At 48.4% G+C, this 17,375-nt stretch overlaps 1 protein-coding gene across 9 annotated transcripts in view; it reads right to left on the bottom strand.

Annotated features, from left to right (window-relative positions):
• Positions 1-17,375, bottom strand: part of GBF1 (golgi brefeldin A resistant guanine nucleotide exchange factor 1) — a 113,689-nt gene that overhangs the window by 977 nt on the left and 95,337 nt on the right. For 4 of the 9 annotated variants that reach the window (XM_058543849.1, XM_058543850.1, XM_058543848.1 and 1 more), the window contains 29 exons: positions 17,012-17,180; positions 16,359-16,570; positions 15,919-16,017; positions 14,914-15,108; positions 14,495-14,684; positions 13,542-13,682; positions 13,158-13,246; positions 11,993-12,195; positions 11,389-11,512; positions 10,980-11,105; positions 10,628-10,710; positions 9,753-9,989; positions 9,392-9,485; positions 8,852-9,028; positions 8,456-8,520; positions 8,245-8,368; positions 7,972-8,043; positions 7,730-7,824; positions 7,318-7,471; positions 4,283-4,508; positions 3,610-3,770; positions 3,230-3,476; positions 2,900-3,105; positions 1,865-2,015; positions 1,628-1,758; positions 1,326-1,427; positions 929-1,042; positions 599-779; positions 322-450 (listed from right to left, as the gene is read on the bottom strand). In XM_058543849.1, the coding sequence (XP_058399832.1) occupies positions 322-450; positions 599-779; positions 929-1,042; positions 1,326-1,427; positions 1,628-1,758; positions 1,865-2,015; positions 2,900-3,105; positions 3,230-3,476; positions 3,610-3,770; positions 4,283-4,508; positions 7,318-7,471; positions 7,730-7,824; positions 7,972-8,043; positions 8,245-8,368; positions 8,456-8,520; positions 8,852-9,028; positions 9,392-9,485; positions 9,753-9,989; positions 10,628-10,710; positions 10,980-11,105; positions 11,389-11,512; positions 11,993-12,195; positions 13,158-13,246; positions 13,542-13,682; positions 14,495-14,684; positions 14,914-15,108; positions 15,919-16,017; positions 16,359-16,570; positions 17,012-17,180 (4,297 nt within the window). The remainder of the gene's footprint in view (positions 1-321; positions 451-598; positions 780-928; positions 1,043-1,325; positions 1,428-1,627; positions 1,759-1,864; positions 2,016-2,899; positions 3,106-3,229; positions 3,477-3,609; positions 3,771-4,282; positions 4,509-7,317; positions 7,472-7,729; positions 7,825-7,971; positions 8,044-8,244; positions 8,369-8,455; positions 8,521-8,851; positions 9,029-9,391; positions 9,486-9,752; positions 9,990-10,627; positions 10,711-10,979; positions 11,106-11,388; positions 11,513-11,992; positions 12,196-13,157; positions 13,247-13,541; positions 13,683-14,494; positions 14,685-14,913; positions 15,109-15,918; positions 16,018-16,358; positions 16,571-17,011; positions 17,181-17,375) is intronic. The other 5 variants (XM_058543856.1, XM_058543851.1, XM_058543852.1 and 2 more) reach the window with 4 other exon arrangements.

Below are 17,375 nucleotides of genomic sequence, written 5' to 3'. Positions count from 1 at the left end.
TTATATTTACCCTCTACTTCCTTTGCTGTACCTCCAGTCAGGTTAATTTTGGTCTGGTCTTTACTAGAATCTCTGCATATTCATTCCAAGTCCCCGATCCAGCCTTCTCCTCCTAAGCCTGAAAATCTCAAGCTGCAGCTCATCATAGCTTATTTGATACTGCCATTTCCCACAGAAGAGCAGGCGAACAGGATTCTCTGGTTCCCTCCTTCCCCCTGGCTCACAGCCCATGTTCAGCAGCAATCCCAAGCTGCCCTGGGCCTCCTCTTAGGCTTCCTACTTCCTGCTTAAAACTGAGCAGGCTAGCCCAAAGGGACTCACCACAGGCCCCCAGCTCAGAGGGCATCTCTGGAAGAGGTGGGTGGCCAGGTGTCCTGGTGTCACCAGCAGCAGGAGTCAAGTGGGCTGAGGCCAGAGGTTTTTGGGCATGAGGCTCCATAGGTATGGGGTCTGGGGAGGGTAGAGAATCCAGATGGCAGCTCTTAGTGCTTTCTGTCAAGCAGAACCCTAGCTCCCCAGCAGTCTTCCCACGCTGCTAGGGCACAGAGAACTAATTAGCTCCGGACTCTTTTTGATGAAGTTGGGCTGAGCCCCTTACCCTGGATGACAGTCTGCTTGAAGAGCTCATCTCGTAGGTGGGGCAGAAAACAGTCAATGCGCTCCCAGGTGATCTCCCAGAGGGCTGAGGGTTTGCCTCCTCGGGCATCTGCACTGTGGAAAATCTCCGCTGTGTCCATCACCAGAAGCATGTTCTTCAGAGACTCAGGGATGGCCTCTGACTGCAGCCAGCAGTGGGACCATGAGAATAGGAAAGAGGGCATGGTGGAATATGGTAAGGAGGAGGTAGCCACCAAGGGGAAAACAGCAAGTCTTCCCAACAAGTGGGAGAGGAAGCAGGCAGCGGGAGTTGGGCTGACGTAGAACGTACTAGTAAGTCGCTGGAGCCTGCGTGCATGTACTTGTCCATGAAGTCCAGGATGGTCAGCCAGAGGGCCGCAAAGGTAGAGAGTGACAGCAGTGGAGACAGGTGCTGCAGGAAGACCTATGGCCCACCAGCCCCTTTCAGCTGAGGGTAGGGTGGGAGCCTTCTGCACCCCTCTCCAAGGCTGGGAGGCAAGCCTACCCTATCTTGCAGGGAAATCTTAGATCAGAGATTCCTCTGAATTTCAGAATCCTCCCAAGTCCCTGGGTCCTGCTGAGTCTCCATAGGTGGGGGTCCTGAGCATCTATACTGCATCTCTAGGTCCTGCCAGAAGCTGTGGCTTCCCTCCTTGTGAAGAGGCAGGTGTAGGGAGAGTGGGTAGGTGCCGGGTGGTAAGCAGTACCTTAGAGAGCAGTGTGGAAGCCCTCATCCGGGTCTCTTCCATCCCGCCCACATCTGCAGGGCTGATGTTCTCCAAGAGCTTGGTCAGTAGAGGAAACAGCACCTGGTGGGTAAAGAGCCAATGTCTCCCTAGTAGAGTCCGTTGGCAGCCTTGCCCCAAGCCAGGGGCTGGGGTGAATGAATCAAGAGCAGAAAGGAAGGTATGATGCAGGCTGAGGACTGACGTTAGAGGCTCTTCAGGCTGCCTGGCTCTCCTTGTCTTAAGGATTTGAACTGTACCTTAATACCAGAGGGAAGTCCTACCTTGTTAAAACAGGACTCCCATTCCAGGGCATCTAGCTTTTGCAGATCATGTACCAGTAGTGCTCGCTGCAGATAGGTCAGCGCCTGCATCCGCACCTGGCGCCGGGCGTCACAGCACAGGCAGGCAATGCCTGAGAGCGAGAACAGGCTCAGGATCCTTCAGGCATCCTGATCCTGGTACTTCCCAAGTTTCAGCTCCACCTCTGCCCCTGCCCTGCCTGCTCCCTCGAGGTTTACCCTGCAGTAAAGGGCACCAGCAGCGGGCCCAGAGGGTGCGTGAATCCGCTTCAATCTTCCGGCCACCTGTCTCCAGGTGGCGCTGCTCCTCTGCCCATGAGCTGTAGATAGAGGCTGCCCGCGTGTGCAGGGTGTGCATCAGGTCTAGCAACTGGGGTCACAGGAGGGGCAGGACATGAGTGGGGTTAGGTGTGGTGGAACCACCCCCCCCCGTCCCCCTCACTGTCCCTGACTGAGTTCTCAAGGGAGCTCCTGGTACCAATCACACCATACTCCACCCCCTCACCACTCTGTTCTCCTCGAACTTTATGAGCTGGTTGCCCCAGTCCTAGCCAGTGTTTCTCAAAGTTGGATATTACTTCTAGTAGAGGAGACTTGAGGAGACATGTGGACTAAGTATTTAATGACGCTGAGTACACAGTGAGAAAGGTACTTTCTTTTCAATTCTTTTTGACACCTTCTGATGACAGATAAAGCCTCATCTTGTTACTCTCATTTTAAAAACAGAAAGCAAACCTCAGGCTCAGAGGCTTTGATGGGCAATAGTGTCTGGCCAGATTTAATAATTTTTTCTTTTCATCATTTTTCTAAAGTCATTCTATTTAAGGCAATTAGTTCTCCATTTATTTAGTGATATAAAGTCTGCTCATAAAATAAATTTTATATGCCTTGAATAGACACAGAATAACTCTGGAAGGATAGAAAACTGGTGGCAGTGGTTGCCTCTGGTGAGGGGAACTTAGTGGCTGGAAACAGGAATGGAATGGGACTTAACTTTTATCTATTTACCCTTTTGTACCTTTTGAACTTTGTACCATGTGCATGTCTTACCTATTCAAAAAATAAACCTGAATTTAAAAATTAAACAAAGACTTGCAAATGGTCTTGCATAGAGGAACACTGTGGAGGTGGTGGCCAAGGGCCTGGGCTAGAAAATATAGGCCCTTCCTCTCAGCCCTGGCTGTCCCTGGCACTGCCCAGGCTCCCAATGTCAGGCGCGGGGAGAGGAGAGGAAGTAAAGGGTGCCATACTTACGTCCTGACTGACCTGTAAAGACACCGTATGGTAGCTGGCAGGCACGCCTTCATCCTCATCGTCGTCACTGTGCCCGCCCCGAGCAGCATGTTGGCTGGAGGTCCTAGGCCGCCGAAGCACTGAGCTGTCCTTGGATTTCTTCTTGAAGCGGTTCCCTTTGCTGTCATATTTGTGAATCTTGCCACGTTTCTCCTGAGACTTGCACCCTGAGCAGAGCCAGACCGAGGTCACATTTCCACATCCATGGGCACAAATGACCTGCTTTTTCCTCCCTTTTCCCCATATATTCACATGGCTACTCCCCAACTGCCCCTTCATCAGGTGACCCACCGCCATTCAGACTGGCCTCCACAAAGATGCGGAGAGTCTTGACGCAGAGCTCAAAGTTGTCAGGTGTGATGTGGGCAGCGTCACGCACGATGAAGGACAGTGATTCCACACACTTAAGCAGGGACTTAGTGTCATGTGGCCCAAGGTCCAACCCCACTGTTAGGCTGTACTGATTGACCAGGGGTGAAGGGCCTGGCCGGCTGGGTGCCGGCCCTGGCTTGGAGTTATCGATGTCATCCTTCCCCACCTGTAAAGTACACAGAGGATCTGGGAACCCAGGCTTCACCCCCATCTTCCCCTAGATGCCCTCTCAGAAGACCAGTATTCTTTCCTATAGGCCAAGGAGGGAAGACTCACTGGCTGCCCATATGCTCACTTACCACTAACCAACCGCTGTTGACGACGTCAGCATCTGTGGCTGATCGGTGGATCTTGCCAGGCCTGCCATGGTCAGTGTAGACCTCTGAGTCAGAAGTGTACCCTCGGTCCAGGCTTACATCATTTTGATGGTAGGATGGGAGTTCACTGTCTGATTGGGCCCCTGAGCCGGCAGGTAGAAGGGCAAGGGTCAGGGTGGGGATGGGGACATTGGGATGAGGGATAATTTCAGCTCTCAGAAGAAAGGTGCTGAAGCCTGGCCTCCTCTCTCTTGATCTGGCTTAGTTTCAGCCCTGTCACCAGAGGGCTGAAGGATGGCCTGGACAGCTTCTCTCTTGACCAAATGGGGCAGCAGACTAATTTGGGCTCCTGATGGCATCTAGTAGCAGCTGTCAGGGGAGGAGGTGGCAGTGAGGACACAGTTTCTGAGAAAACAGTCCTCAGGACAGTAGGAAGCCTGGCTTCATGGCCTTCTCTGTTGCCTACTTGCCTTCCTGCTGTTTAACCTGTGGGTGCTGGGGAGAGTCCAGCGGCCACAGGAAGCTCTGGAAGCAGATGGCAGAAGCCAGGGGTGTTTAATCTGCTGAATGCAATAAACTGTTTTGTTTTTTGTCTCAACCCCTGGGGCCATAACTGTTTATCTGCCAGCGTGGATCTCCCTGGGAAAGGGCTTACCGGCATCAGGTGCATCGGCCCGGGCTGTGGCCTGCAGGGCAGCTGGAGGCTTTACGCCCGAGCCAATGCACTCCAGCAGTGTGAATAGAGTGGCCCAGTCATCACTTGAGTGGATGTTGGCTGCGTTGGTCTTAAGGAGTTCATGGAGCCCATAGGCTACCTGGTGACTGACTCGGGACAGCACGCTGGGCTTCATTAGTAGCAAAATTCGCAGCGAGAGCAGTACCTGGGGTGGAGGTGGGGAGCAGGAAGTAGGAAGTGGGCACACAGATCCTTGTCTCATCTCCTTCCCCATCAGTCTCCTTAGGCCAGTGAGGACAGTTTGGCTAGGACCCAACTTAGGGTACTGCTGCTGGTTTTCTTTTTTTTTTCCGATTTTTTTTTAATTGAAATTTTTACGGAGATAAGTATAGATTCACATGCAGTTGTAAGAACTAATACAAAGAGATCCATTATACACTTTGCCCAGTTTACCCCAATGGTAACATTACATAAAACTATATAGTATAATATCATCACCAGTGATATAATCCACTGATCTTATTCCGATTTCCCCAGTTTTACTTGTAGTCATATGTGTATGCGTCTGTGTTAAGTTCTACACAACTGAATCACCTGTGTAGGTTTGTGTATCCACCACTAGTCATGATTCTAAATAGTTCCCACACCACAGGATCCCTTCTATAACCATGTCTGCCTTTTTCCTGCCCCCATCCCTAACCCCTGGCAATCTGTCCACAACTTCTAAAATTTAGTCATTTCAAAAATGTTCTGTGAATGGAATTATATAGTATATAACCTTTTGGGATTGTTTTTTTTCACTCAGCATTATTCCTTAGAGATTCATCTAAGTTGTTGCATGTATCAAGTTTGTTACTTTTAATTGCTGAATAGTATTCCACTGTACATATGTAACAGTCTAACTACTCACCTGTTGAAAATCATCTGGGCTGATTCCACTTTTTGGCTATTACAAATAAAGCTTCTGTAACATTCATGTATAGGTTTTTATGAGAAAGTAAGCTTTCGTTTCTCTGGAATAAATGCTCAAGAGTGCAATTGTTGGATTGTGTGGTAATTGCATGTTTCGTTTTAAAAGAAACTACCAACAGAGTAGCTGTACCATTTTACATTCCCACCAGCAATGTATGAGGGACCCACATCCTTGCTAGCATTTGGTATTATCACTATATTTTTTTTTTTTTTAGGAAGATTGGCCCTGAGCTAACATCTGCCAATCCTCCTCTTTTTGCTGAGGAAGACTGGCCCTGGGCTAACATCCATGCCCATCTTCCTCCACTTTATGTGGGACGCCACCACAGCATGGCTTGACAAGTGGTGCGTCGGTGCGCACCTGGGATCCGAACTGGCGAATCCCAGGCCGCAACAGCAGAGCGCACACACTTAACTGCCTGCGCCACCGGGCCGGCCCCTATCACTATCTTTTACTTTAGCCATTCTGGTAGGTGGGTAGTGATATCTCATCATGGTTTCAATTTGCATTTCCCTGCTGGCTAATGATGCTAAATGTCATTTAATGTCTTCATGTGCTTATTTGCCATCTGTATGTCTTCTTCAGTAATATGTCTGTTCATATCTTTTGCCCATTTTCTAATTGGATTTTCTTTTACTGTTGTGTTTTGAATTCTTTTATAGTTCAGATATTAGTATTTTTTCAGATATGTGATTTGCAAACATATGCTCCTTGTCTTTTCATCCTTTTCACATGTGCTCTCATAAAGTCAAAGTTTTTAATACTGATGAAATCCAATTTATCAATTTTTCTTTTTATGGATTGTGCTTTTGGTGTCAAGTCTAAGAACTCTGCCTAGCTCCCAAAGGTCTCCTCCTATGTTTCTTCCTAAAAGTTGCATAGTTTTACATTTTACATTTAAATCTATGATTCATTTTGAGTTAATTGTTCTATAAGGTATGAGGCTTAGGTCAAGGTTTATTTCTCCCCCATTCTCCCCATGAATTTCAATTTCTCTGGCAATTGAAAAGGGCTATCTTTCCTCCATTGAATTGTTTTTGCACCTTTGTCAAAAGATTAGTGGAGCATCTTTGTGTGGGTCTATTTCTGGGTTCTCTCTTCTGTTCCACTGATCTGTGTGTCTATCCCTCCACAAATACCACACAGTCTTCATTACTGTAGCTATATAGTAAGCCTTAATATCAGATGAGTGATTCCTGCCACTTTCTTCTTTCTCAAGATTTTTGGCTATTCTAAGGCCTTTGCTTTTCCATCTAAATTTTAGAATAAGCTTGTCTATGTCTACAAAAAAACCTTGCTGGGATTTTCATAGGCGTTGCATTAAACTTGTACAACAATTTGGGAAGAACTGACATCTTTAGTATGTTGAGTCTCCCAATCCATAAACATGGTATACCTCTTTCATTTATTTTGGTCTTCTTTGATACCTTTCATTAGCATTTTGTAATTGTCAGCATATAGATCCTATATATGTTTTGTTAGGTGTATATCTAAGTATTTCATTTCCTTTGGAGCACTTGTAAATGGTATTGTGTTTTCGGTTTTATTTTCCATATATTTATTATTAGTATATAGAAATGTGATTAGTTTTTGTGTGTTGATCTTATATCCTATGACCTTGCTGAACTCACTTATTAGTTCTATGCTGGCTGTCTTTTATAGTTGGACCAAGAGATCTCAGGAGGGTCCTAAGCATGAGAGCCAGGAAATCAGGTATAGGGCTGGGACTGCCATAAGGTAACAGCTGTCCAGCCCTACAGAGCAGATTCAGAGGAGCCTGCAGAGGTGTTGAGTACCAGCTTCATGCCTGAGGCCACACTACCCCCAACGCCACCTGTTAGACTCCCTCAGCCCTGTGGTAGGTTACTGGGTTCATCCTATGGGGCACTAAATGTATACTCTGTCTCAGAGTATACACTGGAGCTCTTGTCTTGTTATGGTCGACTAGTCTCCTACCAAGAATTACCTCTACCATAGCTTTGGACACTGTCGCTTTGGTCCCCTGCATACCTTCCTGCCTTCCCAGCTGCACTCTCCTTACCTGGCCACTGATCTCTTCTCTCCGGAGTAGCCGAATGGCCAGGCGCAGCAACCCCACTACTGCCCGCTCCACAAGGAAGCAGAAATCCTGTGCCTGGACACACAGGTGGTATAGATGGTCTCGAACAGTCTGCCACACACAGCCCACACGGTCCCTGAGGAACATAAGGGTTGAGGATAGTCTCAGCTGGAGAGGCCACTGGGCAATAACCCTCTCTTTCTGATGCAGGCTAGGCCTTTCAGGGCTTATTGGTATTATACCCTAAGTAGGCAGGTGTAATGAGCAAGCTTGTCCTCCACTGCTCACAGCTTCATGTGCTTCTTGCCCCTAGAGCTCACTCTGCAAGATGGCCCCAGGCTTCCATCCCTTTGGCACAAGCCAGTATGAGGCCTGCCTAGAGACTGCCTTCTACCTGTTCTCTAGCACAATCCTCAGCAGCATCTCCAGGCAGAAAGCAGCATCCTCCTCATCATATGTCTCTTCATCTGGTGTCACTGAGACCAGAGCCTGGAGAACAACAGCAGGAAAGTAGTCATGGAGGAGAAGCTAGCCACTGGCCCTGCCCTGACAGAAATTGAGGCATATACCACTGTCCCTGACTCCCCTCCCAGACCCAACCAGTCCTTTCATCCCTCTTTCCTCTTCATTCTGTACCTTCATGAGTTCCTGCAGTGACTCTAGCTGGAGGAACTTGCTTTCTGTGATCATCTTTTCTGGGTCACATTGCTAGAGGGGGCACAAGAGAGAGGGGGGTGAGTGACAAGGGCTGGAGGGAACAGAATGTTCCCAAGAGCGAGGGAGAGAGGGCAGAAGGACTCAGCTCTGGTCACAAGCCCTGGATGATTCTATTCTTTGGTTCATAGGGTAGCGTCTGTCCAGTAGGGAGGGGTCTAGGCTTGTTCACCAAGGGTAGGCAGGGGTAGTTACCTTGATACAGTCCAAGGCCACTCTCTTGGCCTCTTGGTTCTCAGTGGACGGGCCCCGCACACTAGACTGCTCAGTACCACTTAGTGTCAGCCAGCTCACGAAGCTCAGCACTGTCAACTCTCCTCTGTAGAAAAAAAGTACAACCCCCAGTGAGCTCCAGAGTTTTGACCTTCCCTTCCCCCAAGGCCTTCAGCCTCTGATCTGCCCTCACCGGTTTGATGGTGTCTCCTCCCGCTGTAGAGAGATTTTGCCATTGGGATCCACGAAGTCTTCTACCTGGAAAATCAGGTTAAAAATAATTTCTTTCCATAGGTCCTTTGCATTTCCTGCTCCTCCATGCAAAGTTCTCTGGCTTTCTTCCTGTAGCTCTCTGCCCTACACTATTGACTAGGCCCCTTCCAACTGGTGACTGGCAATGGCTTCTACCAGCCTTCCTTTACAGCTATCCCCCCAACCCAAGATCTGTGGTCTTACACTTGAGGTGTTCCTGGTAAGCTTCAGCAGGCATCAGACCCAGTGCTACTCTCAACCAGTTCTATTTACAGACAGCACATAATCTTGGAGCTCTTGCCTTGTTATGGTTGATTAGTCTCCTACCAAGAATTACCTCCACCATAGCTTTGGGCAGCAGTTGGGCTCGGAAGAGCTGTAGCATGGCCTCCATGATATTCTTCCAGCCCTCCCGTAGGATGTCACCATGACGATGGGCCAAATGGAATACTGTCTTGGCTGCAATGTGGGCTTTAGGGTTGCTTCCAAAAACACTGGGCAGGTTCTCAATAGACTGGAAAAGAAGAAACGAAGAAGCTTAGGGCCTGGCAAATGTCTGGAAAAGAGATTCTCTTAGGCCCTTACCTATGTTTCCCTGAGGGTCGTTATGCTGGCTCCACTTCAATTCCCCTTAATACTAGTGGGAAGGGCTAACCTGGTTAAGGCCTTCCCCACTATTGCATCTTCTCTCCCATCTCCATCACACTGGGATGTCTCCATTTCTGTGCGAGACAGAAATGGCCTAAGCTCTACTGTAGTCTAGGGGGAGTGAGGGAATATGCTGAGGGAAACCAGCTCCACAGATAAGGGTAGATCCATGGCTAAAAGAGAGGTCCTCCTTTGGAACTCCAAATGCATAGTTCCTGCCCCTGCTCACCTCACTGCTGAGAGCTGTGAATTTGCACAGAGAGATGATGAGATTGTCAAACACATCGCTGAGGCCATAGTGGGCGGAGATCATGGCGCATTTCCTGTAATGTCACATCCCAGAAACAGTCACTGGAAGGCTGGGCAGCCCTTCCAAGTCCCTGAGGAGGCTTGCTTGGGATTCTTCCCCAATCAGTCCCAGGATGAAACCTTTTACTCTTGAGTCTGTCCTAAGCTTTAGCCTCCCTCCAAAAACTCAGGAGGAACCCCATTCTACAGAAAATAAGAGTAGGAGTCAGAGAGGCATGGAGGCAACCATGTTAGCTCAGAGAGGTGGGAGGAGGTCAAGACTAAGGCCAAAGCCAGGTTACCTGAAGCCTGAGATGGCTTTCTGGATGATTGTCTCCTCAAGGCTTTTGTCAAAGACATAAGAGAGAGCAGCAATAGTGGGGCCCCAGGTCATGGTGAAGAGGTCAAGATCGTAGCTGCCAGCAGGCACACGCAAGAATATGCCCTCTGGGGTGGCACCTCGATGAAGTAGCACATTCCACACATAGTTTTCCCGAACCAAGCCTGTCTGCTCCTCAGGCATCACAATTTCCTCATTCCTGTAAGGAGGTAAGGGAAGGAGGAGGTGCACTGCTGTGAACCTGACTGGTTCCAAACTAGGACAAGGGGCTTCACCCATACTGGCACTTTCCATCAATGAGAGGTCATCAAAACTGCAGTTCAGTGGTCAGCTTCCCACCCAATAGTGGGACCAGGGAGAAAGAAAGGAAGCGTTCCATAATCCCCAATAATCTCAAAGCCCTGTCTCTAAGTGGGGCCTTTAGTACTATAGTAAGATCTCACATTCTTTCTGGGTATGAGAGGATGAACAATTGTCTCTACCTTTTCTGATTTACAGTAGAAAACTAAGTGTCCCATCTCTAAACTCTGACCCAAACCTCACCCTCCAGCAGCCATCTTGGGTTCTCTACCAGCCCCAGAAGGCTTTGGGTTTGAAAAATGACACTCTACTTCACAGGGACAGTTTGAAGATTGGCTCAGAATACTAGAGTTCCTGTATTGTTCAGGCTTCTTTAAGGAAGAAAAATGAGTTAGGAGAGAGAGGGCTGCTCAGTTAAGTCCCAAGGCTAAATCCCAGATATGTGAGTCATTGCAGTCTGATGTGACTCTAAAATCTGGAAAAGGAAGCAGTGTGCTTCTCCTTAACAGAGATGCTACATGCTCCACACATACTCACTTGATGGCATGGTACATGTCTTCCAGGATGTCTTGCTCAAAGTCCTTGCCTCCATTCACACCTTTTAGGTTTTTGCGAAACTCCTAGAGACAGGCCAATAAGCTTTTCCCCCCATGTGTCAACGCTGAAGCCCCACCCAAGGAACTCCCGGGTCTGTGGTAAATAGGACTTAGGAAACAGTAAGTGAAAGGACCCACCTCCCTACCCCAGTTTCCCTTCTGGATTGGTCAGCTCTCCCTGATTCCGTTGGACAGAACTCTGTCCACTGTGCCCACTGGAAATCCCATGTCCTTCCTGCTACCTCCAAAGCTGTGCTGAATCTTCTCTGCGTTGGCTGGGAAGCCAAGCTTACCTCCAGGGTCATGGGTGCATTCTGTTTGCGAACATTGTGGTTGTGCTGGTCAGTATTAAGCATGATGACAGCATAGGCCAGAGCAAAGCAGGCATCGCTATTGGCAAATGGGGAGCCATTACAATTCTGAAAAAGCAAAGACCCCACCTGTGTCAATGCCCTGCTCTGGCCAATCAAACCCTCACTACCAACCCACTGGTCAATGCTGGTACAGAAGGGAGGTGCCAGCCAGAAAGCGGCCAACCTCTTGCCAACTCCTTAACAGAAGCTGGCTTCTCTATGGAAAGTTCACTGATGTTGATCTCAGCCTTCTTAGGAGACAGCAGCTGGGTCCTTCAGTTGGAGCCATAGAAACCCTCAGTCAAATTAACTTGAGATGCTGGGCTCAGCCTCTGCCACTCAAACTCACCCTCCAATGCTCTGTGAATGCCTCCAGCAACCTCTGGATGACTGGTGCTTCCCCAGGCAAGCGGAAGGCTTCCAGATAGAGACGGAGAGCTTCATCCAGTCGTAGACCCTGAAAGCTGAAGGTACTACATGGAAAGGAAGAAGAATGAAGAGGCTGAAGATGTATAAGCTGCAAATGGTGGGCTCTCTATTAGTTACAGTCCCTCTAACCTTCTCCTACTGGAATAGAGGAGGCTTAAGGCTCTGGTAAAGGGAGGTGTCTCCTGGTCATCTCTAACACAGACCAGAATTTACAACTCCTGACCTTAGTACTTTTCACATCAGTGCATTCTTGCCTAGAAACTTCATCCCTCGGAACCCAGAACCTACCCTGTGCTCAGGAACCCTGATCCAACCCTTGCCAACGCTCTCTATGCAGAATGGAATGGCTCTTAAAGCTATCTTGCTGGAGACTGTTTCAGGTCCAACAGATATAAATCATGGGAAGAGGAAGAGTGTGTGACCTGGGTCACCAGCAGGAACTGACTGAGACTGCTTTGAGGGAGGGATGCCGTCCTCTCAGACTGATCACCAACTATGTCCCACATTCCCTGCAGCTTCCTCACCTCACAAAGCTCTCCAACAGGTCAATGTTTTTGCGGTCACTCACAAACTCTCCAATCATTTTCTTGTCCAGCCGAGGGTTCTCTCGGAGCCACTGGGCTACCTCTGTGCTGTCCATTGGGATGGTGAGGAGGCCCTTCTCCTGCAGAAACTGGATCCCTTTCTTTGGTTTCTGGTTGAACTGCTCTGTGCCAGTGATCAGCAGCTGGAGAAGAAATACTAGAGGTGTCACAAGCTGCTCTGCTCCTAAACCAGACAAGGCCAGGCTGGACTCCATAGTCTGCAGCTGGTCACCTAACAGGCTCCTAGGACATGGTTCTAAGTGACTCCAGAACTAAGGCTGGATCATACTGGCCCTAGCTTTCCCCAGTCTTCATGTCTAATTAGAACTGGCTGAGAAGCTCCTTTCCATTCCTTTTCTGAGTTCTCAAGATACATAGGACAGTCCCCTCTCCTCCAACCTCAAGATCAAGAAAAAAAGTAGAGGAAAGGGACTAGAGAAGGTTTTCTTTTCTCCAGTTTTACAGCCACCCCTGGCATCTGTTGACAGCCTAGCTTGGATTCTCCTTTTTTCTTTGGTTTCCTAGCTCTTTAGGCCCTGGGGTTTGAAGGACAAGGTGAGCTAACTGTGATGATAACTCAGCTTTTTGTCTGTCTAGTCACAGCCCTGAAATCAAGGGCACACATAAACCAAAGTCATTCAGCTGGCCCTAAGAGGACGAAAGGGTTAAATAGAAGGTTTTCTTTGTGCTAAGAAAACCAAAAAGCAGTTATTTGAACTTTACTAAAGCACCAGAATAAATGTCAATTCCCTTTTATTGCCAATCATCACGCCACAGCTTGAGATGACCAATAACCTTCAGTGACCTACATGATACCAGCTTCCAGGGCTCCTGTCACCACCAGTAACACCTGGCTCTCCACTAGGGAAGCACTTGCCCAGGGGCACACAACAGGGTACGCCTAACTATTACATGGCTTAGGAGTAAGGGAAGGGCTTCAAAGGAGACTGGGGGGTTGCTGAAGTCTCAATAAACCCAAAGACTAGCCTTAGGAAGCTGTTCAATGAGCTGCTAGACTCTCCCTCATCCTCTGGGACAGAAACCCTACAAAGAATGCCCAGACAGACGTGGGCAGAGGCTGAGCTTTGGGGATATCTGTATATACCTTCTTTTTGTTTTTAATTTCAATCAATTCCCGTGGATCTGGCAGGAGACAGGAAAATCGAAGTGGCTTCCGGGTAAACTTTTTGTCAGCTAGGAATGGGAGGAAGAGAGGGGAAAACCCATAAGACCTTTTTTACCAGGATAATGACTTTTGGAAGGTTGCCGATATACTCTCTAGTGAAGTATATCCTCAGTCTTCCACTTCCCTAGAAGTCCTATCTTCTGGGGATCCAAATGTTTTCTTTCCTCTCTCTGGGTTTGAAGGCATGATGAGCAGCCAAGGTTCACTGAGGTACTGCCCCAAGTGTCTCTGCTCCCCTCCCCTCTGCTTTCCACCAGGCCCTCCAGTTGAAGAGACTTAGGATAAAGGACACCCAGTACCCACCCCCAGAGTCACCAGTTTCCTCCAGATCACTGCATCCTGGCTTCCCATGTTCTGCTGGCAGCCGCCCTCCACCTGGCAGATGCAGGCCTGGGATGTCTGGGGCCATGCCCACAGCTTTCCCATCACTGGCTGCTCTCTCAGCTGGTAAGAGAGAAGAAGATAAATGAAGACTTATGGGGTAGGAAGCCAAGGCAGAGCTGCAGGAGAAGTTGAGTCCCAGGCCAAAGAGACCTGCATGCTTCCACATAGGTCACCAGACTTGAACAGGACAAACCCAAGCCCAAATAAGTAGTCACTGTTCCAGGTCAGCCAAGCATTAGATTTTATAATTTAATAAAGAGATTACCCAGTCACTTTCCTTGATCTTCTGCAACCTCAATCTCAAGGGGAAGTCAGAGAAGATTAGAGTGGAGGCAGATACTGGGGGTGAGGGAAAGTAGGGCCTGGAGCTTTTAGGGACAGAAGTCCTATAGCCTTTTGATTATTTTATTTAATTTTTCTGTGAGGCAGATTGGCCCTGAGCTAACATCTCTGCCCATCTTCCTCTATTTTGTATGTGGGTCACTGCCACAGCATGGCTTGATGAGCAGTGCCTCGGTCCATGCCCAGGATTTGAACCTGTGAACTCTGGGCCACCTAAGCAGAGCACGTGAACTTAACCACTACGCTACCGGGCCGGCCCTCCTATATCCTTTAATCTATGTTCTCTTTTCTCTCCATAAAGAAATAATAATTCTGTAAAAAAGCCCAACTGTGGAGGAGGAGAAAGGGAAAAAATCTATGAGTCCTGCTAACCTGCCTGCCTGGCCTATGATTCAGTCCACCAAACCTCAGAAACACAGAATTGGGAGTGCCCCAGAGGAAGTGATATAAGAGCAAGAGAAAGGATTCAGTGAGTAGAGAAGGGATAAGCATAGAACCCGGGGATCCTCAAAGAAAGAAATGCCTCTCACTATTGCTGGTTTCTTGGATGCCATCTACTGCCTCGTAGCCAGGTCTGGGTGCCTCTTTCTTCTCTTGCTGGGTAAGATTGTTAAGGACTTTGGCCTGGCAGTGGGCCTCAGTGCTGTCAATCACTGTCAACAAGGCATCAAGAGACAGTAGGTGTGTTGTATACAGCTGACCAGACACAGGGAAGGCATTCTGGAAAGTAAACAGATCCAGAGGTTAGAATACTTTACACTTGACCTGATCCTTTTCCAAAAATCCTGAAACTTCCTATAATTTCTACATTGCCCTGAGAAAATGCCTTTCTTCTTCCTGTTCACCAACTCTTAAGTGTTTCCCTCCTTGTATGTAGCATCCTCACTACCACCAGAGAGACTTCCTTAATAGCCCCTTCATTCTAGAGGCTGGAAATAACGCTCAGCACCTTGGACAGCAGCTTGGTGAGGTCTTCAAAGAGGTTGGAACAGTAGTAGTCACAATCATAGTTGATATAGAGCTCGGTGACAAAGCTGGGGATGTGCCAGAGCTGCACAATAGCCTCCAGTGCCATCTCCTTCATCTCATAAGGCATCTTGGGATTCTCCACAGTGATGATCTCCATGAGCTTTTTGATGTACATCTGGCAATAACCCAGTAATTGCCATTTGGGTGGGGAAAGGATTCAAGGAAGAGACAAATTGGATAGGAAAAACATTAATCAGGAAGAAGCCCAGCCAGGAGGCATGCAGTAAGACACACTTAAAGGTATTCTATCCCCTAAATACATCCCCCTCTTTTGCCTCCATGTTAGGGGAGGCCTGGCTCTCTACCTCACATCTGACCCAAAACAAGTTGCCTGTTGCCCTTTTTGTGCTCTCTATGTGAGCATGGCCTGACCCTACTCAGAGGTCCTTTTTGCAATTTAGTGACAAAGCCAGCTTGGCTTGCCTGCCTGTCTTGCAGAGGAACTGCTAGGTAGAAGAGCTGTACCCACTCATGGTGAGGTTACCTGCCAGTCCTCATATTTGGGTTCTCCCATTTAATAGCCAGCCAGTTTTCTCTGGGGTCTTTTTCTTTTTTTTTTTTTTTTTGCTGAGGAAGATTCGCCCTGAGCTAACATCTGTGGCCAATCTGCCACTATTTTGAGTGTGGGGTGCCACCACAGGATGGCTGTAGGTCTGCGCCTGGGGTTCCAAACCCGTGAACTCAGGCTGCCAAAGCAGAGCATGCTGAACTTAACCACTACACCACTGGGCCAGCCCCCTCTCTGGGCTCCTTTTAACTTCTTCACTAAAGAAGCCAGCCAATGAACCAAACTATGCATGTTAAAAGTACTCTCCTACAGAAGCCCCTAAATCCACCCCCTGAAGCATGACAGAGCTGGGCCCACTGAAGATGCCATACATCTTCCTATTCTTTTTTCTTCTTCTTCCAAGTTCAAGAAACTCACCTCCAGTTGGAACTTGAGGTGCTCCCTCATGCTCTCAAACAGTAGGAAGCATACTCGCAGGGAAGCAGCATAAAGGTTCAATCGCTCTACACTGAGTAGCTGGAGATCAGAGTAGGGTAGGCTATTACGTTTCCGAATCGGACTATGGCTCAACCAAGAGAAAAGCAGGAGAATAAACCGTGTGAAGTTGCCACTAAGGTCCTGTGCTCTGCGGGAACTCTATACTTAGCCATTCCTATATATCTCTTTGGCTGCCAGAGTCCCTGGAGAACTACTGGAGTCCTCTCGACTACGGCCACTGGCCAACTGGGGAGGGAGGTTCTTTCCTCGGTCCTATACTCTTCGTACAAATCAGCCAAACCTCCCTGTGCTCCCCTGGCCCTTGAGAGACTCTGAAAAACAGCTAGGGGTTTGGAGCCCCTCTAGAAATCCAATCTTACCTGGAATAAGTGGCGGCACATCTCATCCTTGATGAGGCCCAAAAGGGTTTGGCAGTGGGCTACAGGAGCTGATTCAAGAGCCACTGTCAGCAAATGCAGTCCCATGTGGATCATAACCTCTGAGTTGTGGCGGTCGTGTGGATTGGTGAGGGAGATGAGGAAGCGGAAGAGCTCGCGAATGCAGGGAAGACCATAGGGGACCAAAGCTGTACCTGGGGAAGGCCAAGAGAGAAGTGAGACTTCTAAGAAACAACTGGCTTGACACCCTGACCTAGCCTGCCCTGCATTATACAAGACAATTTCAGATAAGTGATTCTCTTCAAGTAAAAAAAAGTTTTTTCTGGGGCAGTAAGGAGACTAGTCTCACTTATTGAAGGGAATCAGAATTGATGATCTTATCTTTTTGTTAAAAGTCTCGAGCTTTCTATTCTTCCCTCTCACTTCCTATTGTCCACCAAACTCCCTCTCTTTATAAGTTAGGGAAGGACTCCATCCATTCCAACAGTCCTCTGGCTTGATTTCCATTTCCTGACTAGAAAATGGCCTACAACTTGGACCAGCAGACACCTTGGGTCCAAGATGGTCTAGGCTCAAGCAGCTTAGTGGGTAGGATACAGAAGGTGAATGGGCAGAGCCTGCTAGAGAGTACTCACCTTCTTTCTGGGAGGACTGTGTGAAGCGCACACCCCGGGGATTGACGTAATCCATGTCATGGACAGAGGCAGAGTCAGAGTGGTCAGCAGGGGATGTGCACTCCTCTAATACTTCAGGGATGGATTCCACGGATGCTGATTGGCCCTTTTCCACATGGGCCCCTTCCTGCTATGAACAAAAAAGGGGATATAGGAATAGGGATGAGGCACGAACAACTTGGAACTTACTACCCTGAAGAATCTGTCCTCTAAGTGTCTCAGGTGTAGGGCCAGCTCAGTGGGCTATGAATCAATGCAAGATGGCTCAGGACAGGAGTATGATAAAGGACTCAGAAAACATCTCCTAAGGCATCACTGACCTACA

Source organism: Diceros bicornis, chromosome 6 (assembly GCF_020826845.1).
Source record: "Diceros bicornis minor isolate mBicDic1 chromosome 6, mDicBic1.mat.cur, whole genome shotgun sequence".
NCBI classification, from domain to species: Eukaryota; Metazoa; Chordata; class Mammalia; order Perissodactyla; family Rhinocerotidae; genus Diceros; species Diceros bicornis.
This window is presented reverse-complemented; position numbering and strand designations above follow the sequence as displayed.